Source organism: Phalacrocorax carbo, chromosome 3 (assembly GCF_963921805.1).
Source record: "Phalacrocorax carbo chromosome 3, bPhaCar2.1, whole genome shotgun sequence".
Classification (NCBI taxonomy): Eukaryota; Metazoa; Chordata; class Aves; order Suliformes; family Phalacrocoracidae; genus Phalacrocorax; species Phalacrocorax carbo.
The window spans coordinates 36,627,333-36,652,112 of NC_087515.1; the positions used below are offsets into that span (position 1 = coordinate 36,627,333).

The 24,780-nt window shown below is 43.9% G+C and overlaps 1 protein-coding gene across 1 annotated transcript in view; it reads left to right on the forward strand.

Annotated features, from left to right (window-relative positions):
• SYNDIG1 (synapse differentiation inducing 1) overlaps positions 1-24,780 on the forward strand; it is an 88,088-nt gene extending 63,308 nt beyond the window's left edge. Inside the window, exon 4 of the mRNA XM_064446504.1 lies at positions 23,012-24,780. Within this exon, the coding sequence (XP_064302574.1) occupies positions 23,012-23,170 (159 nt within the window). The 3' untranslated portion in view covers positions 23,171-24,780. The remainder of the gene's footprint in view (positions 1-23,011) is intronic.

A 24,780-nucleotide genomic window follows, 5' to 3' on the forward strand; every position in this document is an offset into this window, starting at 1 on the left:
TCAAGCCCAAATGCAGTAACTACCACCCATCCACCATATTAACTCATCCATCTGATTTCAAAAGTACAATTTGAAAAAGGCTCTGCTTTCTCCCATCAGGATATCAGCCTTGATTTCTAGCCTATACATCCCTGACTTCCCTTGGAGGACCTTCACGTGATTTTGGTTTGCAGATATATGTCCTAGATGCTCAGGCTGGCTCCACATGGGTAGGCTGTGTTGCTGAAGCATGACTTTGTAGCCATTGTACAGCCCTAATCTCAGAAGCTGATTAAAAGCCTGACTTGCTGAGAGAGGAGGAGGTCATGCATCTTCCAAAAATGCCATTTCCTTTATATTCCTCAGCAATCTTGGCACCTGGCATGCAAAATAAATGTTATTACTCAGGTAATTTAGCATTATTTTTAATAGAAGAAATGTTCAAAGCTGGCAGATTGTGTATCCTTAGACCCTGGGGAACCCTTCCAAGAGCTTTCTTGCTTGCTCACCTGCACTCCTGTAGCATATAAAGAAAAGTACATGTTGTGCTCTGTCCTTTTACAAGCTAGAAGAGAGCTTGCCTGGAATTAATAAGGCAATTAGAATAATTAAAAATTTTATCAGCAGTTGCAACTTAAATAACTATATCCTTTTCAAGAAGGAAACCAATATATATTATTAATCAACTGTATTATTAAAGCTATTGAGCAATAGTTACAGTGATGATGGTTTTACACTGCTGATGTATCTGTCACTCATCCCCTCGCTTGCAGACAGGCATTGCCTATAGAGGGATCTAAACTCTTCCTTCGTTCCATAGACACATTATTTATGTCAATGTAATGCAAGTGAGTATAAAAACTCAGACCCTTTATTAAGATACAGACCTAGGAACATTCCTAACATTATTCGTGTGTGTAGCTGGCCTGAATTCAATACTCTATGAGATGTAGTTATCCTACTACTTGAAGGCCAGCACTGGTTAAAAATACCTTCTACCCTTGAAAGGCATGACCACATAAATACAGATATTTTGTACAAATTGGGGGAAAAAAGTAAATAAATTATTGAAATCCATCCACTTACCTTAATTTGAATCATGAGCTCTTTTATCTTCTTTAAAAATGCTGCTTTTAAAACTGGTGTTTCTACACAGTGATCAGTTTGTATGTCAAAACTGCAGAAATGGTGTTTCAGCCAGCCACAGAATGGTGGTAAGTCAGTTAATAAAACACATAAACAAGTCCTGATGTTGCAAATATTCCGCTTAGCTGCTGGCTGGTGTTAAACAACCACATATGTTTAAATATTGCAGGGTATTAGTCGCCATGTTTTGGCTGTTCAGTATGTTTCAGTAAACTATTGTGCAGATGTTTTTTCCAAGTCCATCCCCATCCTCCAACATGTGAAATTTATGTTTTGCCATTCTGGTTTAGGATGGCAGCACTGAGAGAGTAGCTTCTTTTCTTATAAGAGAAGTTTTCTCCATTTAACTTAAATCACATAGAGGGAAAATCTCTTCGCTCTGCAGAGTACTTAGTGCAAGAGGGACAGGGATGCCAGAGGCGGGGAGGGGAGGGGGGGAGAGGGAGGGACAGGGGACGGGGGATGGACAGCAGACAGAGAGGACAGGGGCAGGACACCCTGGACCATAAAGGTTACTACTGTCACCTTCTTCTTTTGGGTTTATACATGTCTTCATATCCTTGTTTGCTTGGATTTCAATAATTTCAGCAATTCCTATGCCCAATTTTCTATAGTTATTACATTCACTTTTAAATATATATTTGTTTTCTAAGTGCTAACAGGACCTGGTGGCACACAGTCTCATGAGATGCATTTCAATATCACGTGCATGTCCCACCTCATCTGCCAAAGTGCTCACTGGGACTCAGTAGGTGGAGGTGTCAGGTTCCCCTTCTCCAGCATCCCCTATTCACCCAAATATCTCAGTTCCTTGGACAAGGCACTGAAAACTTCACAATTGTCATTGGATATTGCAAGCACGACAATAAATCACAGTAAAATGTTAATGGAAGAAAAGAAAGAAGTTGGGCATGAGAAATGCTATCCCTAGGTGAATATTCTTATGACATGAAGAGGTTGACATCCTGTTGAAATAACCTTTCCAGCAAGGCTCAATTATGGATAAGCTTCACATTGCCCTTGCTACGATGAAAGGAAAGCACTTCTTCAGTAGAAAGGGGAAAAATGAGTGCTACTCTTGTCTGTAATTGACTTAGTCAGTCTGCCTTTGCAGCTGGTGAAGTAGGAAATCCAGTGTTAGAAAGGAGCAGCTGAACTGAAGAAGGAAGAAATCAGCATTAGGACTTCTCATCAGCATAGAATCCTAGACTGTAAGAAGTCACATATAGATAGCTTCAAGAGGATTATCATGTACACTCAGCCAGCTCCTCTCTGCTACCCCAGCCAGATTAAACAGTGATTTTCCAGACCAAAGCTAGGAGATATCAGAAGAGCTGGCCCCAAAATGGGCACAAACCTACAAAAGAATTAAGATCTAAAGGGCTTCTCTAAGGAATCAGATTTAAAGGACTTCTCTAAGGAACATGTTCAAAGTTTCTCAAGCCACTGGGAAGTGTCACATCCATTTTACCTAGCTTCAGATCAGACCCCAGAAAAGCCAGAACTGAACAGGACATCTTGGGGAAAGGGCCTGAGCTCAGGACCACACCTGGAGCCAGTCAGTAAACTTCACAAGCGCTGTTGCTGGCAAGTCGCAAAGAGCAACCATCCCTCAAAGGCTCTGAGACTGGTCATGTAAATTCACACCCGTCCATCCAACTTGTGTGCAGGGCCACAATTGCAGATTCTGCTGCATGAAAGGCAGGGAGACAACTCAATGATGGATGTACATCAGCCTTGTTCCACTCAAATAAGCACAGCTCCCTTGCTTTACCCCCCTCAGTGGCATTTCTGCACAATCAAAACCTTTAGGGATCAAAGAGAGAGGGAGAAACAAAGCAAATAACTGTCTGTGAAGATATGCCCTTGCACTAGCACACCAGTGTTTCAGAAAGCCAGTGTTTTCCTCTGGAAATAATTTAAGACTCTCCAAAAGCACCAGGAATCTGAAAGCAGAGAGTGAGGTAGCCTCAAATTACTGTAGACATCCCTTTCATTACTTTCCTTACTGCGGGCAAGGGCCACAACCTTAGTTCTCTCTCACATGAAGTTAAAGAGAAAGCAAGATGAGTTTTAAACAGCACTGAAGTGACTCAGCCTAATTGCTCCAACAGCAGCAGTGGCAACTGAAACACACTCCAGATTGCTGTCGTAACCTAGTGCTTTGCTTGCAGATAATAAAACCACTCTTTCTCCCTAGTGAAGAGCTCATTTGAAAAGGGACTCATTCCAGCCTGGTGACACAGCTTCTTCTATTTCCAGTATTGATGTTTTTCTTTCTGTGGAACCATGTCACTGCCTGTGTCTCAGCTGGTTCACAGTTTACACACCATCCAGCCTAAAAATGGTGATGGCCAGAGAAGCGCCCACCTAGATGTGCCAGAAAGCAGATTCCCTGCTTTGGTACATATGTGGGGTTAAAGATGCCCTGTTCATGACCTGTCACCCAGCGAACAGCTTAGCAACGTACCTTCGCTGCCTGGCTGATCCAGGAAACCATGCACATGTTCTCTCATTCGCCATGAAGATCCTGGAAATCCAATATCTCATTCAGTTTTTCATCCAGCAGAAGACATTATTGTATGAACCTTGATTGCTCATGCCTATTGCTACATCCCTCGCCTTGTCTGGGGCTGAGTCTCCTGTCTGCATTCCCAGAAGCCTGGAGTCCTTTGTACTCCACTAAGGTGAACCTCCAGGTATGTCTTTCCCACCAGCAGAACATATTTTCCCCCTGGGCCTCCTCAGGAGACAAAAAAATAGAAATGTTAACAGCCTCCCATGGATAGTTTGGCAGCTCCAGCAGCTAGCCCGAGTTAAAAGCACCACAGAACTTGAGTGAGGAGTTTTGGCGCGTCTGAGTCAGGACACAGCACTGGGAGAGAGACCAAGTTCCCTTTCTTGCAAATATGTCCCCCAAAACACGATGCTGTGCTCCTTTACCCAGCTCCTCCTGCACTGTGCAGGGAAACTGTGTTTGCAGACACATATCTTCCTCCTCAGGGGTGAGCAGCACAGCCCCTGTTTGTGATTTTTCATTTCCCATCAAATGAACTAGTGGTCCCTCACCATCCTTGAGTATCTGGATTAAGTATGGACACATGAAAGTCATCTGCTGACAGTAGAGACCTGACCTTACTGATATCTCACTGCTGGGCTTAGGACCCCCTTGTGTGAGGCACAGAAGAGACAGCTATACAGAATATTTTTCTCTGAAGGTTGCTGTCACCAGTCTCCACATCATCCCCTTTCCCCTGCCCAAGGCTCTTTGTCATGTTACCTAACACTGAACTACAGAAAGGAAATTTCAGTCTGCAGTCCTGCCCAACAGGGGAGGCAGCACAGTGGAAAGGTAGGGGCCTCATCCAGCCCCCTCCAGAGTCCAGCGCAGACCAAGGCACCTCTAGAGTGTGCACATCACTAGCAATCTGTCCTGCTGCCCAAGGCTGCCAAAATCACAGACAGCTATGGCTGTTCCACACCACCTTCCAGAGATCTCAGGAGGCTTGGCTTCAAAACCTCTTGTTTCCTGGCACTCCAGTCCATCTCTATCACCCCAGATGTCTCCAGACACTTGAAGTCCCTCTTTCTGCCCAGTACCAGCCTGTGGGACATATTTGCTCGCATCCCTGAAAGGGTTCCTTCAAAGGGACACTCCTGTCAACTGCCGTTCACCTTCTGGCATGCAGACACCACAGATCATATCTTAAATCTGTCTCAGCTGGCGATTTGAAACATCACAGAGACATTTGCTAAGGGGCAAAATTATGCAGCACTCACTCCCATCAGGAGCGGTGGAGGTGTGCCCTGTGAGAGTGATTCCCCATCTCTGAAAGCTTTGCGTATAGTGCTGCTGTTTGCATGAGGAATCACAAGGTAATTCCACTGAGCCGGAATAGCTCCACCTATAATTGTACTAGAAAGAAATATTTCCTCCATCAGCAGACAGCTCTTCTGTAGTGGGAGACAGAAATATTAGCACTCTGATACTCAGAGTGTTCTTGTGGTTAGCATCCTTGCTACCATGAGAACCTCATCTCTGAATTGAGTGCACCCTGTAATAACATTTGTATCCTGTTCCAAAAAGGGTTAGAGCCTGGCCTTGTGCTGTTTTCTAGTGGGGGAGAAAAGTGTGGACAATTCACTTAATGTTGTTAGGATGCTCTTGATAACGTAAGTATCTTTTTTACTGCCACCAGCACTTGTCCAGGACAAGGACCCCTATTGTGCTAGGTGCTCTACAAATCAAAGCTAACACCTTGGAAATTATAAAAAAAATGTGCATGAGTCTGTCCTCAAGGGCTTACAGCTCAGAAAAAGTGAGAGACAGACAGAGACGGAGCAGAAGGAGACAGTGGGGGAGCACTGGTCACCATGGCAGACAGTTGCTTTAGACCTTTGGCTGCATAGCTATCACGAAGTCATTTAGCACTGAGCAAATAATGAAAACAGTTGTTCATGAATATTTTCAGAAAGGATGTATTTCAGTCATGAAGCATGTATTAGCTCAGTGGGGCAGAGAGATGAAAGAGAGAGAGAGAAGGGGGAGGAGGAAAGGAGAGGGAGTAAGCTCTGAAATAATTATCAAACTCCTCCCCATGTGAATAACTTCCTGCTGAAATCTTCTGTTGGACAAATGTCACAGAGATATCAAACCAGGACAGAATTTTCGCCTCAGTAACGCAGCCCTCCTTTTCTAGCTCCACTGTTGCAGTGTGGAAGATGCTTAAGCATATACCCAGTTCATATCTGCATCCAGAGTTTCATCTTTCTCACCTGCTACCGCCTCTGGATGTTGCCCATCCTCTTCCGTATCCTTTTGTGTAAAACTGCAGCTGTGTGAATGAGATGGGTCTGTTGCTCCTCGTCTCCCCTCACCACTTAGCTGGAATTGCTCTGAGTGAGTTTTGAAGGCTTGGTCCCCTGGGGCACACCAGATCTTTTTCACTAGGCAAATCTTAGTCAGGGATCCACCTAGGAGGCAGGTTTTAACAACAGTCTGGAACTGCCTGCCCTCTGTCCCCAGCTGTCTGAGCTCTTGGGAAAACCCTGGCACGAGTCACTCAAGCTATGTGGCCCATGAGCTGTCAGAGCCCAAGGCACACTGGTTCCTAGCCTGCCCCAGGCTGAGGTGCAATGCAGGCTGTTGTCCCGATGTCCTCGTTATTGCAAGCTGGGGCAGGCACTGGCTTGTGTACTGTCAGCAGCTCTGCTGATGGATGGCAACTCGTGCTGTAGTAGTGTGGCATGCTGATCCCTACCACGAAAAGTGGCATCCTGGATTTAACAGACATGAAGGATTTTCATCTGGGTTTTGCAGGAAAAGCAAAGGCAGGCTTCTAGCATTCCTCTGCCTGCCTGTATGTGATGGAGTAGTCTTGGACACGGGGTGGCCAAACTAAAGGGACTTAGATGTGAAAGGATTTTCTCCGTAGCAGCTGTCATCCTGCCAGATGCCCAGGGTATCATACTCTGCTCCCAGTACCTTAAAGGGAAGGGGCTGGAGAGCAAGAAGCAGAGTCCTTTAAAATCAACAGGTGCCTGCTCTGACTCCTGAGGTTCGCATTTCACAGAAAGAGTCTTTTGTTCAACCAGGGTGTTCTGCCGAGGCTTTTATACCCCTTCACAGAAAGACTGTGACATATTGGTTGCATCCTCCTGCAGAGAATGTGTTTGTGCATTCCTTGCCTCTCCACAGCAGTCCTGCTCAGCACAGGATGGGCAGACAGGGACACACAAACAGATATACCACCCTCCTGCTGACAGGGACCTGGCGTCTACAGCAACCGCTGTTCAGTCTTGACCCATCTGCTGCTAGACAAGCCAACTGGCTGGAGAGGGGAGCTTTTGATTTTCATTTTTCATTACTTTTGGCAGACACAGCAATGCCAATTAAATCGCACAGAGCGAGATATTTGCTGTATGTCTGCAAGAGAATGAAGGAGAGGGAAAGATAAAAGAAGCAGATTTCAGTTCTTGTTTGTACACTCTGGAATAATTTAATATTAAAAAACTTGGCCAGGTTGTTGATGGCTCCTCAGACCCACTAAGAAGGATCCTTATTAGCAATCTGTGCTCTCCCTGTTGGACAATCAGAACTCATGTTTGCATGCTAATGGGTTGCCACTGAGGAAGAGCGCTGCCCCTGTGGAGCAGTTTGTTAAAGGCAGAAGAGACCTTTGGGATGGCCTCTTCCTTCTACCAACTATCATCAAAGCAGAAAATATTCTGACTGGGGGCCCCCATGAATCAAAAATAAAAACGTCCCAGCACACCAATGTAAGAATTGCTGCAGCTGTCTTCTGTCCTGCTCCTTTTTCTTAGTATGGCAATAGCAGATTCAGGGAGCAAGCCTGCAGCAAGAAAACAATATTATAAGGTGGTCATTGCAGGCATTAATAAGATTCTGGATGAAGAGAGAATACCAGAGCTAGAGAATCCTTGCTGAAACATGTCTCAAGCCAGTTTGCTTTCTTCCTGAGGGCCGGAATAAGAGCTGACTCAGACATGATGAAGGCACATTAGCAGGATGTTCTTGCCATCAAGGAGGAGAAACCAGCAGCTCTGTGCTGCAAGACCTGCAGGGGTCCCTCACTTTTTTGCTTAAGGCACTGCAGGTGTTGGGGCTCGTTGGTCTTTCTGTGATGCCAGCAGACAAACTGGTTGGGAGAAGCTGTTAGTGCTCTGGCAGGTGACTCACTCCTCAGTGGCAGCTTTTATGGAGAGCATCACTGGTCTCTCTTTCTGCTCTGTTCACTGTGCAGCAGAAGGATGAGCAAAGATTTCCAGCTCACTGGTGCTGGGCTCCTTCCAGCTGCCCACCTCTGGGAAGGTGGTGCTGCTTCCTGGATGGCTTTTATACACCCATGCCCCAGCTTTGTGGAGAGCTCTTTTCCTGCTGAAACACTCAGCATAATAACACAACATACCACACCTTCCACCCTTTAGACAGCCTGCACCCTTTTAGAGGGTGGAGGTAATGGTCACAAAATGCAAAGGCAGGGTTGCTGTTTGCATAGAAGAGAGGGTGAACTAGGAGCAGAATGGCAAGAGGAGCAGAAATGAGTTACAGGACATCAAAGAGGAAGAAGTCTACAGGGGAAGAGCAAGGGCTGCAATAAAGCCCTTTCATAGGCTCCCCACTCATGCAAGCCCTGACCATTGAAACACACGACCATCTGCCTGGGAGTACTGTAGCTGTAGGAGAGTGGACTTTTGTACACAAGAGATTAGGGGCTGCTATCTGCCGGCATGACAACACTGCAATGTATTATTGCTGGAGAACATGGAATTCTTGTCTTGTGGACACTGAGTCATAGGAAAGATGGAGCAGCCATTTCAGGGTGTTGACAGCTTAATACAAGGTTAGACCTTCCATTTCCAATGGTGACAAATACAAATGAACTGTTCCAGGACAGCTGATGAACGTTCCCCATAGTGAAAAATGAGATCTTGTTGAGTCCTCCTCTACTGCGTATGGAACTGAGACAAGAGATGAGCATGCCCTCCAGTTTCTTCAGCCTGTGCAGTGGTGTTTCTGGCATTAGTCAATGCTGGTGGGTGTCTGGGTAGAATGCTTGCCTTACAGCACATTTTTTTCTCTTTATTCATTCTTTTCCCAGCCAAGGACTGTTTTGGGTCTAGGCGTAAAGGACAGAGAGTATCTTCTTTGTACTGCAGTGATCACACCAGCTACCAACTGCAGTTTCCAGGTCTCTCCCACAATACAAGCAGCCTAGCCAGGAATAATTTCCTTAGTATCCCCCTTCTAGGTGTTTTCCAAGGTAGCTTCAAGTCTGCATCCAGCAGCAGGTGCAAAATACCCCATAAGTCCAGAGCATCTCTTCTCAAGAGGGTCACTACTTGACAGGAATTTGTTCACTTGAGGTCATCCCAGCCCTGACAAGAGGAGCAGCTTCTTCAGAAAGGGTCACATTTATGAAGAAGCAACATGTGTGGGTCACTAAAAAGCAATTAAAAATTGAATGCAAAATGACCAATATTGGAGCCAAATTAGAATTTATGCACCAAAGTTTTGGGTTTTTGATGATTTGTGAAGATTTTGTATGCAGAGAAAGAGAGAGAGAAAGAGAGAATATGTATTTCAGAAAAGAGTTTGGAGAAATTTCTTATCTCAGGAGGTTTTCAAAAACATTTTGAAAAGGTTGGAGGATCCCATATCAACACATTTTCAAGCAGAACAAAACAAATCCCTTTTTTTTCAACTGGAAATAAATTTTTAATCTGAAAGGTTTGGTTAACGTATATATAAAGAAAAAACCAAAGAATACCCCAAAAGCAATGTGGAATATTTCAAAACTATCTAGATAAAGTGCTTAAAATAATTTCCATTATTTTTAAAAAATTCTGATAGCACACATTGTGTTCAACACTTTTTTTGACACTGTTTTCTGCCCTTGGTCAGAAAGAAATGTCGCTTTTCATGCTCAGTCTTTTGCCTTTGTCTCTGTTTAATCTTGAATGCATTTTGAATTGTTTTAAAATTATTAAAAGATCATCTCCTCCTTCTTCTCCTCTAGAGCTTCTAAAGCCTTCCTCCTGAGTTTCTATCTTCTGGAATGTCACAGTTGTATTTCTCATGGGACTTCGGTCAATATTTTTTTGCCATGTAAATACAAAACTTATTGTAAAAGCAGTGATAACATTTACGAAAATGCAGGCAAGGAGAAACAGAGAGCGGAAAAATAATTAAACTTTGTTTTAAAAGAAGTATGTCTATCAGAAAGGCAAAAATCCACTGTCTTATTCCCATGCTTGTTACCAGCTCAGAAGTTTCTGGTAAAAATGGGAACAGAAATCAGAGCAGAAAGTTTAAGGGAGTCAGTAGTTCACATTGCTTTTTTTTGTACCTCAATCATAACAAACAGATTTTTTTAATCAAAATTTGACTTTAGCTCTTACACTAAATAGGTGTAATTTTTATGTCAGCAAATTCAACAGTCCTTTGTTAAATAAATATAGGAATAGCATATTAACATAATGGATTAACTCAGCGTATCACCCTGCATTATAAACCAACAATGCTTAACCCTCCTAAGAACAGGTGAAAATTCTGGGTCAGACCAGGGGCCCATCCAACCCAATAACCTGTCTCTGGTGGTGCCATAAGCAGATAGGAAGAGAGGGTTTTAAGAACAGAGCAAGGATATACTCCTGTAATACTTTCACAATGTGGTTCCAAATAATATCCATGATATGTGCATTGGTAAAATTTCAGTGATGAATTCAGAACTGCAAGTTCTACTAGAATTTCCCCTTTGAGACAGTCCCTTGAAAGAAAACACTTTGCTGCTGAGTTCAAAAGGCAAAAAAAGAAAAAGTACAGTTTCACATCCCTGGTGTCGGAGGTAGCAGTATTTGGAGATGACAAAGTCCTTTATGCTCTTCTTCAAGTTTTTTTTCAGGGAATCAAGCATTAAAAAAAAAAAAAAAGTATATGCAATTAAATTAAATGTTTTACTTGACCAAACCAAGACATTTGGCTTATGTAGGAAGGTGTTAATCATTTTAATCAGAAGAGAAAGGTAACACATCAAATTCTTAAAATCAAAGCAAGACACCTATGTATCTGCCAGAAAGAGTTAATTTTGCCTAGGGCTGTTCTCTGTCACTGCTTATAGGGGATCCCAGAGCTTTGAGGCACCTGAAACGAGACTTGCATGACACCCCACTGGGTTTGCTGCTGTCATCTGGGCTTGGAGCCAAAGTCAGGAGACAGGAAAGTGCTGTGTGAGTAGAGAGCTGCTGCTGGTGTCTGGGAAAAGTGGTGGGTATAAAGAGAAGGGACTGAGGTTTGGGTCCTGCTTTTTTCCCCTGGTCTCTGTAGGGCCGTGCCTGGCACCTCCTACTTGCCCTTGGGAAAGCAGACCATCAACACTTTGCAGGAATTGAATTTACAGCTTGCTGCTATTTAGCTATCTTGCAGCTCTATTGTCTGTGAGGGCATTCCTGGTGCAATCAATAGCAAATTGAGGCTAGGCATTTCCTTGCTGGTACCATACATGCATAACCAATACGCTAGGGAAATTTGCAGCTTGTATTAATTTTTTGTGGCCTTTGCAATTGTCTGTCTGCCCATCTATCTGTCCATCAGCTCTCACTGATAACTTTTCAATCCATTGGCCAATTTTGCTTATCAGGTAACCAGAACAGTAAGGCTCCTGTAGGTGATAAAGTCCATTCGTTGTCCAGATAAGCAGGAGGGAAGGCAAGAGATGCTCAGCCCATCCCATTTCTCACGCAGGGCAGCTCTCCCCCACCACCCAAGCTGTGCAGACATACAAACCATCTGGCATTGCTGCAAGGGGGTGTCCCTTCAGGGTTTCCTGCTGTGTGAGATGCACCCTTCAACCACAGACCCCAAATTAATTAATTCACTTTCCTCTGGGGGCTCCTAAACAAAGCACCTTGCCTCTTTTCGTTTATACTCTGGGAGTTAACACTGCAGAGTTGGCTGATACAAAAACTCTGGGAGCGTAAATTGATTTGCCTCTTAAAGGAATACAATTAAACCAGCAAATATTCTGTGCAGACACTCTCTGAAGCCTTTGCAATTTAGTTAGCTTTCTTTCTGATGTTAAAAGAAGTTTAGTGGCATTGGATACCTTCCAGAAGCCTGAGTTTGCTGAGGTTTCTGCCTTTCCTTGCAGGACCATCCCACTTCTCCCTTCCTGCCTCCATTTCCCTGTTTTTACATGACGGTGGGTTGGCTGATTTAAAAATCTGAATATAAACAAGACATTATTCTTTGATTTAAATCAAACCAAGGGACTAGAGTTAGGAATGGAGCAGTTGGAGAGCCATTGCTTAATGCCAGTGAGTGATTCAGGCTCCATGCAGCAGTATGCTCTGTCTCTGCTCATCCAGAGCACGCCCCAGAACAAGCAAGGCTAAACTTCTGGCTGTCCTTCCTATCAAGCCTTACCATCTACCGACTGAGATGCAAATCCTCAGCCAGCACAGGTCACAGCAGCCCTACTGAGCTGACCTTGGTGGGCATTTCATCCTAGGGATAAAACAGCATTTTCCAGTGAGAAGTATGTAAAAGACACAGAAATCTCTCCAGAGGATCTTGCAAGTTCAGAAATGCTGTAATTTTGAGCCCTGCTCTGTAGCCATATTGCATCAACACAAATCCTTCCAGCATCTCCAAAGGACTGAGAAACTGGCCTATTGTCACTGGCAGCAAACTTTCTTTCAGTTTGGCCTCATTCCTGTCCACACGGAAATTAAAGGCAAACCCCTGATGCTTTATTCAGACTGCACTTTAAGAGTGGTATATCCCCATTAAAGTTATTCTCCTTGCAAGAGTGCTGCAGGATCATCAGGCTCTTAATTACTTGCTGTTGTCTCCACTTATAAAGCAAATCCACTGAACTTCCTGACTTACTGAAGAGATGGTATGTTAAAACACACGCAGCCTGTGACCCTAGTTGACCCAGGATTTTTTCTGTGCTGGGAACACAAGAAGAGCTTTCTCCCAGAATGTGTTTGTCAGGCATTTTCCTCATTCCCACCCAACACAATCTGTGGAGCACCTTGGAGCAGCAGGGTTCTTGCTCCGTATTAATCACCTCTCTGGTCGCACGGTCCTTTGTGTCTGTCTGCTAAAGCCAGTTGCATCACTTATGTTGCCTCTCCAGGAGAGAGGAAGAAAAGACCATTAAGGTTTAAGAGAACAAAGAAGTGCTAGAAGACAAAATACATTTTTGGGATTTTGTTCCCAATACTGTGTTTCTTGTGGGCTTCAAGAAAGTAAAAGGAATGGAAAGGGGAGGAAGTATCTTGTCACAAGAAAGAGGTAGTCTTCATCGTTTGATCTCTGGTGACTCTATGGACATGCCTGAAGTACCTTTTCAAAGAATTGAGTTCATTCAAGGTAAATGTGGTCCCTGAAGAAAGAGGAGTAAGTTACCTCCCATTCACTGTCAGATGCTGCAGAGTCCATAGCCTGATAACTTCTTACCCTACTAGTTAAAATAACAAATAACAAAATGGTTCTCAGAAATAGCTTAGGTTGGGTCTCCTGCCTAGAAAGATGCCACCACAGCACCGGTGGGAGTCAGAGGATTGCAGAGTTTGCAGGCTGGTCTGGTAAACGGTACCCCAAGGAAAAATCCTTGGGAAACACTTTCATATAACTGATGTGGTACCCACCCCACATGCTGGGAAAAAAAATATCCTAAGGGAGCTAGGTTCTGCCAACAATAGATCAGAAAGGGCTACTCTGAATGTCCGCAACACATGAAATTGGGAGGAGGTAAAGAACAGTGTAACACAGATTGCATATAGAGAAATCATGGGTGATTGTGATTCAAAGCTAAGAACACTAGTTATCAACAAACAAGGGTGAATATTAGCACAAGCGTTCTTAATCCTACCTCAGAAAGTCATGAATGACCTGTTAGATAGGAGACTGTATAATTCACTTAAAACCTAGAGATTTAGTTTCAACTCAAATAGGGACACCTGCAGGTGAGAAAATTGGGAGTTCAGAACTAGCAGAAGTCATTCTCTGGTCAAATCTGTGAGGAGATGAAACCACTCTAGAGTCACTTTCAAACATGTAGTGTCTCTGACTCTCCCAATTATTGACCTCCTCAAAGTGTGTGGCTCAGGGTGCCCAAGGCAGAAACTCACATCACCTCTCTGTTCCACCATCCCTTTCTTGTCTCTTCCCAGGGCAGCAGGTGGGGGTCCAGGGCTAAGATCCTCTCTGGCAACACTGGGCAGCATCTTCTACCCTTTCCTCTGCTCTGTGGCTCATGTTGGAGGGAAGAGAGATCAGGGCCACTGCAGTGAATGTAAAGTGCCTGATAACATGGTCTTCCTCCCATCACAAATGAGGAAGAAGACCAGAGGCAGATAGAAGGCACTGGAGTAAAAAAAGACAGGTCACACCAAATGGCATGGAGCCGGTGCCTCACCATGTTCTTCTTGTGTGGTACTGTGGACATTCTGAATTGCAACAATACCACATAATGGCCTGCTCATCTACCCCAAGGGATAGCAAGTTGGGCCAAAATGATAAGCCTCCAACTTGGAGCTGGGGGTTGACGCAGCTGCTCCATAGGAAGCACATACCCACATGGCTTAGTGTGGGGTCATGTGGCTGTCTTCATGGACAGAAAAAGTCCCCACAGTGAGGTCTAAGATCCACAAGTACCCAGGTTGGGACCATGTACTGCATCTTGATACAAATGGAGTTGGAGGGTCACAGAGCAGTAGGGTTGGATGTGGACAGAGGGAATCCACTCTCTACGACAACTTATATAACAAGATAGAGGACGAGAGATATGAATGCAGCTTTTTCCAAAACCTATCTCCAGCAGGTCTTTTAGCAGAGCCCTAACAAAGTAATGACAGGGCTTTAAAAGCCCTGCTTTTGCCTGTGAAACAGAGGAATTTCTCCAGGCATATTTGTGTATAAACAAATTGACAGTTTAATAACACCTTGCACAACTTTGTACAACCATCAGTATTCACAAAATCACAGAATGGTTGAGGTTGGAAGTAACCACTGGAAGTCATCTAGACCATCCTCCCTGCTCAAGCAGGGTCAGGTAGAACAGATTGCTCAGGGCCATGTCTAGTGGGCTTTTGAATATCTCCAAGAATTGAGACTCCACAGCCTCTTGGAGACTTCTGTTGCTGACCACGCACCAAACACATTACCAGGAGACTCTGGCAGTCCTGAAATGCAGACTCATCTGTGGCACTGTCCAGCCAGTCCCAGTCCAGATCTTGCGACTGGGGTAGGGGCACCACTGGCAACATGTACCTTGTGATGTCCACTGAGCTGAAAGCAACTTCTTGCCACTCACAAAATGGAATCTGAAAACTAGGAATTGCTTCCAGAGTTCCCTTCCTGAGTAATGCTCCCATTTTAAACTCTGTGTCTTCAGACAAAGAAGGAACAAACAGCCATCTAAATGGGAAAATTAATGAGACCCTTGGGACTGAATTGGCCACTAATAATTGGTTGATGAACATAAGTGCTTTAGCTGCATCCAACCTCTAGGCAGACCACGTATATATCTAAGTGCATGGACACAAACCCATGCCAGCTGTGTGTAACTCTGTGTGGGCACATGTCTGTGTATGTAAACTAGGCTTCACCACATGTGACCTTTCGCAAGTTTTATTCTCCTCTTTCAACACAAAACAGCAACATCTGCTTGAGGGCTAGAAGCAAAGCAAAGGGGCAAAATCATCTTCTTTACCATAAACATCCAAATTCCTGTATATGCCAAGAAAACAGAATTGCCCTTGTATTGCAGGCTGTCTCATTCTCTCAAGTGCAATCAAATGAACTGCTGTTGCTGTGGAGCTTGTCTAAAAAGATCTCTCTGCATTCTGCTCATTCAGGCCTTTTACGCCTGCTGTTCTCATTATTATGCTCTTGTTTTTCTGAGTGCCGAAATCTCACTCGAACATTTATAGTTTTATCTGCACTTGAATACACAATCAAACACCACAGGCAGCAGCAGCCAGGGGCTGAATCATGTCCTCATCTACGTCATATTTTCAAATTCCAGCAGAAAACATTAATATCAAAATGATCTGAGGGCTCAGACCCAGATGTTATAGAAGTTGATCATGCAGAAGAGGCAAATTAATGCTGGTCTCCATTTACACCCTCTTCTCCCCATTCACACTCTCTTTTCCTGAGCCTTTCATAGGTTTCCAGGAGTAAATATTGTTCTCAGTACACCTCCTTCCACCAGCACAAGATCGTTTAATTAGGTAGCAGTAGAAATCCCTTTACTGAGGCCGCTTGGTTTTCATCTGTGCCATCACCGTTCAGAAGTCTGGTGGGTTTTTGGCCAGGCTGAAAGTTCCTATGCTGTTACAGAGCAAAGAAGGTAATCCTCACAAAGAAGGAAATGTCTCTTGAAAGGCTTGCTGGAGAAACATTTTGTTAAACTACACTTGTCCCTGAAGTGCAACGCAAGAGGCTACTCCAAACACAGGATGGCCACCAGCCCATCCTTTTCACTGCCCATGCACAGGTGGCTGTTCCTGCCTCTGTTGTGATGAGCCTGTTGTTTGTTTCATTGCCTTCCTGAACAGTCATGGTAAGGAAGGGGGTGAGACAGGTCAGAAGGGCTGCTGAAGGGAAGCAGCAAGTGTCTGCTGTAATGCACTCACACATTGCACAGTGCTATGCTCTGGCCACTGAAGGCACAAGCCTATTTATTAGAATGAAGATTCATTATTGAAAGAAATCCTTCAGGGCCAAGTTTTCATACTGGATTTTGTTTTGTCACTCTGAGGTGCAGCAGAGCACTTAGGACATCTGGCAAAGCCTTGAGCAAAGCAGCAACAGCAGCTGCATGTGCTAGTTTATCCCCTCTCCATGTGTTGATGAAACTCTGGTGACATTGCTGTATCATCCTTCTGACACTGCTACCCAAGTACTCATAGTATCTCAGCATTGCCTCGGGGGAAGTTCCATGTGGGCTAGGCATTTACTATCTCAAGGTCAGCCATCCAAACTTGATGTCAGTGCTACCAGACAGTGAGAGAGAGGGTTATGGTCAAGATCTTATGGTTTTTATCTTCTACATGATCTGGGTGGGCTTGATCCCTCACTGAAGGAAAGACATCAATCCCAAGCAAGTTATCCAGTCTTTACCTGTCAATACTGGAGTGTGGATGGGAATTTCCTGAAGATGATCCAGCAATCGGTTTTGGACACTGCAGGCTGAAGGCTAGATTAGACTAGGTTGGATGACTTCCTTTGAAGTGGAAAAGAAACTTAAGCATCAGTAGAGATTAAGTCCAACAATGAGCCTAGGAGGTTTCTGTATCTGTTTAGAAGTGCCTGTATTTCAGGTGACACCTGCTCCCCACTGTTTCCACAGTAAGTTCCAGACAGGGAATGGCTGCTTGAGACTTGTGTCCATTTCCTGGGCCAACTTCACAACAGAAATTATGAAAACCTCCAGAAGAGCTTTATGGTACCTGAAAGGCAAGTTGCCACAGGCTGAAGTTTCTGTTATACTATGGGCATAATGGAATTTGCAAATGCCTGACAAAGAACCATTTGTCATTTATTTAGATCATCCTTTCTGCCTGTGGAGCTGTTTGATGGGACTCCATAGTCCCTTTGATGCTATCCTCAGGACTGAAAACCCTCCTGCCACATCCCAACCCCTACACTGGGTGTCTCCCAGCCCAATGCTTTCCCCTGCTGACTGGCACCTCCCTGTTGTCATTCATGTTTCGAAGGCAAATCCTGACTTCACCCTTTTCCTGTCTGTATGCGTAGCAAAGACCCTGGAGTGTTTTTCTCACTGCCAGTGAAAATAAGTGGTGTATGCCTGAAGGTGGAAGATATTGCCCAGAAATTTGAGACCAGCAGAAGCACAAGTTGGGCAAAGTTGAAAACAGTAATCAGGGCTTTTGACTAGAAGTAGAAGAAGATATGGGAGCAGAAGCATTTTCTGTATGAGTTATTCCTCATTCTGTGTCTTTTTTTTGCATGACACTTGAAGTAACAAGGGTCTGGCCAGTGGCTGCACAGAGACTGTGCATCTCTGCTCCCTGCTGGCCTTTTCTTCCCATGAAGTGAAAAGAAATGCTCCCCATCACCAGACCAAAGGGATTAGGATACCCTTTTCTACTCCTACATGGAGCCACTCCCACTCTCCAGCCTCAGGGAGATGAGGCAGGATTAATAATTGTGATCAATGTGTTTCTTGTTTCCAGATACAGCGTACCAGAAGGTATTTTGTGAGTATGATATATGAGTCACTATGGGATGCAGCAGAATTTTTTGGCCTTGCAGCTGTGGAGGTACAGTATTCATCTTCTCTCAGCCTATAAAACATGCAGCCCAGAGACATGATGAATATGTTTTGCAGAAGCTCAAGTGGAAACTCCAGGGAAGTTCCTTGAAAGTGTTTCTAAACAAGAAGACATTCATTTTGTTAGTTACACAAAGTAAGATAAACCATCCAGATCTCCTTAACCCTTCTTCCCCCAGCCCTCCTCACTTTCCTGGCTTACTTCCAAAGCCTTTAAGAGAGGATTGACTGGGGGCTGGTATTTGCTCAAGCCCCTGTTTTTCAGCTTTGGAGTACCCAGCCTTCATCGCAACCTGTGCCAGTAGCTGGCAAGTTGACAGTCATATCTGGGCATCTAGAGGACACAGACCGAGGGAAAACCGAGAGGCAGGGGTAGTCCAGCAATACAAACCCTTTGCAAGAAAAGTTTCTCATCTTCTGGCTGTGCAGCGAGGAAACTTGCCTGGTGCTATGTGATGAATTATCTCCCACTCATAATTCATCCCATGTCTTGCACTCATCCCCTGCTGTGTTTATCAAACCTGTTGGTCCCACTGTTGCCCAAAGACTGTATTAAATTGGTTCATCAATCGTCTGGCTGCCAGCCACAGTCTTGCCAGGGAAGGGAAGAAACAAATAGCTACTGTAAACTCCACAGATGATATAATTCTGATTAGGAAAAGTGTTTACTTCTGCAGCCACTTTTAAGCCCATTAGAATAGCTGTTTGTATTCCTTACTACTTAAATTAAGGCACTTAGCTTGGAGAGGCTCTAGTGAATCAAGCCCTTTGTTAGTACAGCATTTGGATCTTCATTCTTGCACCAGTCCTGGCTGCATTACCCTCACAGTCAAGCATGATGGGCCAATTAATACCAGCTAAGTATTCACCACAGTAATATTCATAGATGGAGCTTTGCTTTTCAAGGGAAAGAAGTAACACTACCAAATATTGCTTCACTGAGGCCAGAGCTGAGTCTGCCAAGAGAAGCTCACAGAAATCCATTTCCAGGCTGGGTATGAATGGCTGGACAAACAGCGCCTTTGTACCATTTGGCACATCAGCCCCAGGGGCTTGACAAGGGCCCTGGTGGTACACATTACCCCATTCCCACCTCCAACTGAGCAGAAACACCTGGATGGATGCAGGGCTTTGTCATTTCAGGCCAGGCTTCTGAGTAGACTGGGGCACCTGTGGCACCCAGGACTGCACAGAGCATGTCCATCACAGGCACTGTGGGCATCCAGGATGGGGCTGTTTAGTGAAAGTCGAGATGGCATCAGTCTAACACATCCTGTCTTGCACTAGTTTGCAGACTAGCGTGCCATAAATGTGACCTCATTTTTAACAAAAATTTGGTGGGGTATTTTCCTTACTCAGTATATTTATCTGGGATTTTATTAATTAGCTAAAATGGATTTTTTTCTTTTTCTGAGCAATTTTAACCACAGTGGCATGGTGAAAACATTTATTGTTTGACCCAAAAACATGTATCAGAAAGCAAGGCTGAGTTTGTTTTGATGCCTGTGGTCCCAGTGTTGGGGGTGGCAGCAATTACCAAGAAGAGTCCACAACAGATATCGTTCTCTGTACTTGCACCAGTTTTGGCTCTGGATACTTGAATCGCGGCATCTGCTTCTCTGTCGGTGGTGTTTGATCATGGGCTTAGGTGGCCAGTCCAAAGTAGAGAACTGGACTTGTCTAAGTAGACAAGTTTTATGTTTTAGCTAGCAATACCCAAGATACAGACACTGTGAATACAAGTGAACAGCCTGACCACTGTCTACATTTAGATGTCTTGGTTTCTTTTTAGGTTTAATGACTATTGTTTTCACCTTTTCTATCACAACAAGGAAAAGCTAGTGAGGCTGGGTCTGACTGGGCTCTCTGATCTACATGATACATTTCTTGTCCTGATTTCCTACGTGGAGTTTGCTATAGCACAGGCATCCCTGGCATGAAAGTCCCCAAACAGAGTGTCACTTCTCTGTGTCAGGCATGAAAGGGTCTGGGTCATAAGCTGTTGGGTGGGTACCAAAATGAAGGGAGTTCCTTAGAACACACAGAGATACCAAAGATCTGATCCATGTTTTAAAAATGTTCAAGAAAAACTGCCTATGAGTTGCTAGATTCTAACCTATTAAAACTGGCCTCAGTTGCATTTTGTGTAATGACTGTTTTCCAGATCAGTTTAGCTTAAACCTACAGAAATGCTGTAATTTGCATGTAGCGATGCCAGGGAGTAATGGGATTGTTTTATATAGGAGGGATTTGATTTTGCTAAGTCACAAAATATGCATTAGGTTAAAAGAAAAAAACCCACTTTGATTAGGTAACTTGTTGGAAGCTAGAACTTCTGTGAAAGTGCATGCCTATTCCCCAGGCAAAATCAAGCTATATCATAAATGACAGGAGTTGCAACATTCAGCAACTCTATGGCACCGCATGACTAATACAAGACATCTGGCTTTGGCTGGGCTGAAAATTTTAACGGGAAGTTGGATTTTCACCATAGGTGCAATCCTTTCACAAAGGTCACTGCTGTCCTCAAAGAGCTCATCAAGAAAAAAAGCTGTCCTTTGTGCTCACAAGGTTTGTTGCTAGGTTGAAGATCCTATCAGAAAAAAGGCTATTAATGCTCAACAAATCAGCCTTCCGAATCTCTTTGCATTGCTTAACACACCATTTTGGGTAGATCCAACCTCTTTTATTGAATTCAGTCAAGATATACTGTCAGGTTTTCATATTATTTGACATTTTTGCTATATGGTTTCTTTTCCCTTTGACTTCCATCTATTTTTAAGTTAAAAAATACGTTTTGAAACTGTACAAAGTCTCATTTAAAAGAGGTCAACCCAAAATATTGCAGAATTTTCCATAACATAACATGACATTTCAGAAATGTCAAATTGAAATGCTCCAGCATTTTCAAACTTTCCCTCCATTTTGGGGGGTTGAAACTGTTTACCTCAGAGCCTCCCTGTTTAAGCTGTGATGGGTAGCAGATGCTTGAAGAAAATCTTTGATGAGAGCTGAATGACCAACTCTTTCTAAAGCTTTCTTTGCTTTCCTTGCCAAGACTTTTAAGCGACCCTGAGAAATAGTTCAATGATCCCCAAAGCCCCTGGCATTTTTTTGGAAAAGGGATCTTCTTTTGAGTGTCTGGAAGTCCCAGACTAGAAGCTCATGAAATTCCTGATCACCCTGCTGAGAGCTCTGGCCAGACATCCCTTGCAAAGTGAGTAGGATGCCTTCCCTGTCTAAACTAAAGGACATGACACTAGGTGTAAACCTGTGAGTTGTTTATATGTTGCTGTTTTGAAATGATAATTTTTGTCCTGCCTGCAGCCTAGTCTCTCTCTCTTTTCATATGTATTGTTTGACATTGTTTCTGCCTGAAATATTTACAAGGCATTATGCTTAAAAAATTGGGTTGATGAGTGAGAGGAGACAGTTCTCCTAATAAAGTAATTGACAGAAAGGCCAGAAGCCTTTTTTTCAGCGTGGAAGATTGTCATTTGGCTGCTGTAAATTGCTCTGAGTAGCAAGGTAGTAAAACAAAGACAAAAATAGAGCATTAGATGACACTGAAGCAGAAAGTGTCCCAGGAAATCGAGCATTTGTGGAGAAATACAATTAAAGCATTATGAATTCCTCGCTCATTGTAACAAGGGAACAAAGACTGTCTCAGAAGTTCTGGAGCTCATATGCTTCTATAAGACCTTTCTTGTAGGTGACAGATCGGTTACTAGATGCTGGGTGACCCTGCTGATATCACACCGTGGTCTATAAAAATGACGTCCCACTGCAAGACTGTGACCCACTGAAATGGCATTAGGAGGTCTTGTCAATGGGTAGATAAGTCCTGTCCAATTTTAGCTTTCCTTTCCCTGTTCTGAGCAGGAATTTTGCTTTTTCTTGGTTCCTGGGCTCAAAGGTGCCTGGAAGGTGTGTTAGGATACTTCTCAAACACCACATGTATCTTTCTGCAGTGGCCATCCTGTTGATGTCAGTGTGACTGTGGGATCATCACAGGAAACAACCCCTACTCAGCTGCGATTCTTATTTCTGTCTATACTAACAAACCTGTAACTTTGTGAGGATCATTGTGCTCAAGCCTAAATGCCTTGCATATAACTTTGGGAACTCCTGCTGATTAGGTTGAATTCAAGGCACCTGCTTGGGTACTCAAAGCTACAAAGAAGATGTAATACAATTACCAGAGCTTTGGATTAGTCTGAGCTATTGGGAACAACAGCAAGAGACATGAAGGCCAGTGTAACACCATCCAGCTGAAAGCACCACCCCTAAGAGAGAAGGCTATGGCTCCAACACCAATGGCCCCACTAAACACATGCATCATCCCTCTCATAATGAAGGCAACTGCCCTGCTCGTATGCATGTCTCCATCTGAATCAAGGCTGAAAGAGTGTCTACTAGCTCTGTTTTCCCAGGTGTTTGTCCTGGACTAAAGCTCAGGCCTAAGGTGGATGTGTCTGGTGGCGTCTGGCCTTTCTATGGTGGTGAACCTGGGCCAGTCATTCCACCCAGTCAGTATGCTCAAAAGCACTGCACTAGAAGGGAAAATTCAGCCCTGCCTGTCCTTGTCCAGGTAAGAACAGATTGACCATTTCAGCTGACCTGGAAGAATATTTTTGTGCAAGTGGCACATTTAAAGGACTTTTCACTTGTTACCTTTCACAGCCAGGCTGGAATCCAGCCACCTCACAGAAGCAGGATTGTAGCTGTGTCTGGAGGGGACATGGCAGACCCTTGGCTCACAGTCCATCTGTCCACGTTCTCAGGGGAGGCTGAGCCGTCTCAGGAGTCATCATGATGCATAGTACCAAATCCTAGCATATGTTTAAGCTTAAAGGTACTTAAAAGTACCACTTGAGATGGCATCATTATCCTAATTGTGCAAATAGCCTCATTCAACTAAAAAAAAAATTTATTTCCAACCAGTTTACTGTCATATCCCAGGATCATGTTTCAGCCAAGAAATGAACATCACATCTTCATTTCCAGACGAGACAACTAAATATATTGCATTGTTGTTGTTGTATATCTTGCAGACAAACAAAGCAGTAGCCAAGGGGGACTTCCACCATGCAAGCTCCAGCTCCCGGCGAGCACTCTTCCTGGCTGTCCTGTCCATCACAATTGGAACTGGCATCTACGTTGGGGTGGCTGTGGCTCTTATTGCCTATCTGTCAAAAAACAATCATTTATGAGCCTCAGGAAAGGGGGAGAACCAGCCACCCGGCGCCTGCACTGCAGAACTCCCCAGCAGATCAGACTGCATGATTTTCCAAAAACATCAAGAGACAAACACCTTCTGGGGGCAGGTACAGGATAAGATGGGCTTGTGCATTATTGCAGGGTGGGAAGCTGGCTGGGGTGGGGATAGTTCCATCATTTGTGATGCACAAGTCTTGCTTCTCTTCATGAACCCCTGTACAAGAAAGAAGGAAAGAAAGAGAGAAAAAGCGAAAGACAGAAAGAAAAAGAAAAGAAAGAGAGAGAAAAAGAAAAAAAAAACAGAAGGAAGGCAGTTGGGGGAGGTGTGGAGAGGGGTGCTTTGCCTTTGCCTTTGCCTTCTTTGCAATATGGTCTTTACAAGAAGCTGGCAAACTGAGCTGTTCTCTTAATAACTTCTTGGTCACCTGAACTTTGCAGCCAGCATGAGCTTGTGCTTAGTTTGCTTGTTAAGCACAGCACTGAGATCTGGGCAAGCATGGACAGTGGCTGGTTCTCTGAAAAAGCAATATAACAACAGGAGGAAGAATATGTTTTCTTTTTTTTTTTTGAATGCAGGACTCATTTGCCTAAGAGTGAAGCAGAGACCTCAGCGTAGAATGGTATTGCCTATTCTTCTTGTGTGGGTAGGTTTCCATGGAAGGAGAAAAGGAAATAAAAAATATTTTTTCTTTCCTATCCTTGTTTTTGGAATAAAATGTGATCCACAGGCCCACCCAATGCAGAACAGCTGACGTTACTGCATGACTTGGCTCCGCAGACTGAGTGTGAGGTCGAAGTAGCATGGGATCCGTTGTAAAATTAATTCCTCCATCCAGTCACATCAAGATAACAGCACATTCCTGTGGCATATTGCTCGTCTGGGTTGCTCCACCTTACCGTGGAGACCTGCATAGCAGTCAATGCAAGAAACCTGGGGTAAAAATGCAAACTGAAATACTAATCAATTTTAAATTAAAAATCATGGTAAAGCATGGGAATTTACCAGGGGAACGAATGCTTCAAACATTTCTGAGGTACTGCTCATACACAGAGCAGTGAAAGAGACCACTCAGATTACAAGCTATTCGCTCATCTGTGGACCAGGGACAAAGCATAGCCATGGAGAGACAAACATGTCCCTCAAAAAGCAGTGCAACGGTATGTTGTAAGGGAATGGTGCATTGTCCTTACTTCACTGACTGAAATTATATATTTATTTTCTTCTTTACTCCTTCCCCACAGTCCCCCTTTTATTTTTTTTGTCTTACAGTTGTACCGTTTCATCCCACCAAGGGCGTATCAGCATAGATATATATGTATCTACATACATATATATACAACAAGAGAGAGAAACTGATCAAAACAATAAGCATTTTATTATTTACTACCCTGTGTTTTACAAACATAAATTCTTTACCCAAGAATGTCATCAGAGACCTTTTTTCCCAACTCTGTATTGTGTGTCAGCTTTGCTGTGGGACAATTTTTTTCTTCTGTTTTGGGGTTGGCGCTATTTTGGTTTTAACTTGAGTTTTTTTATTTTAGGGGGGAGGAGGACAAACACATCCAAAACTATTTTTCTGCTAGTTATACAGTTTATTAA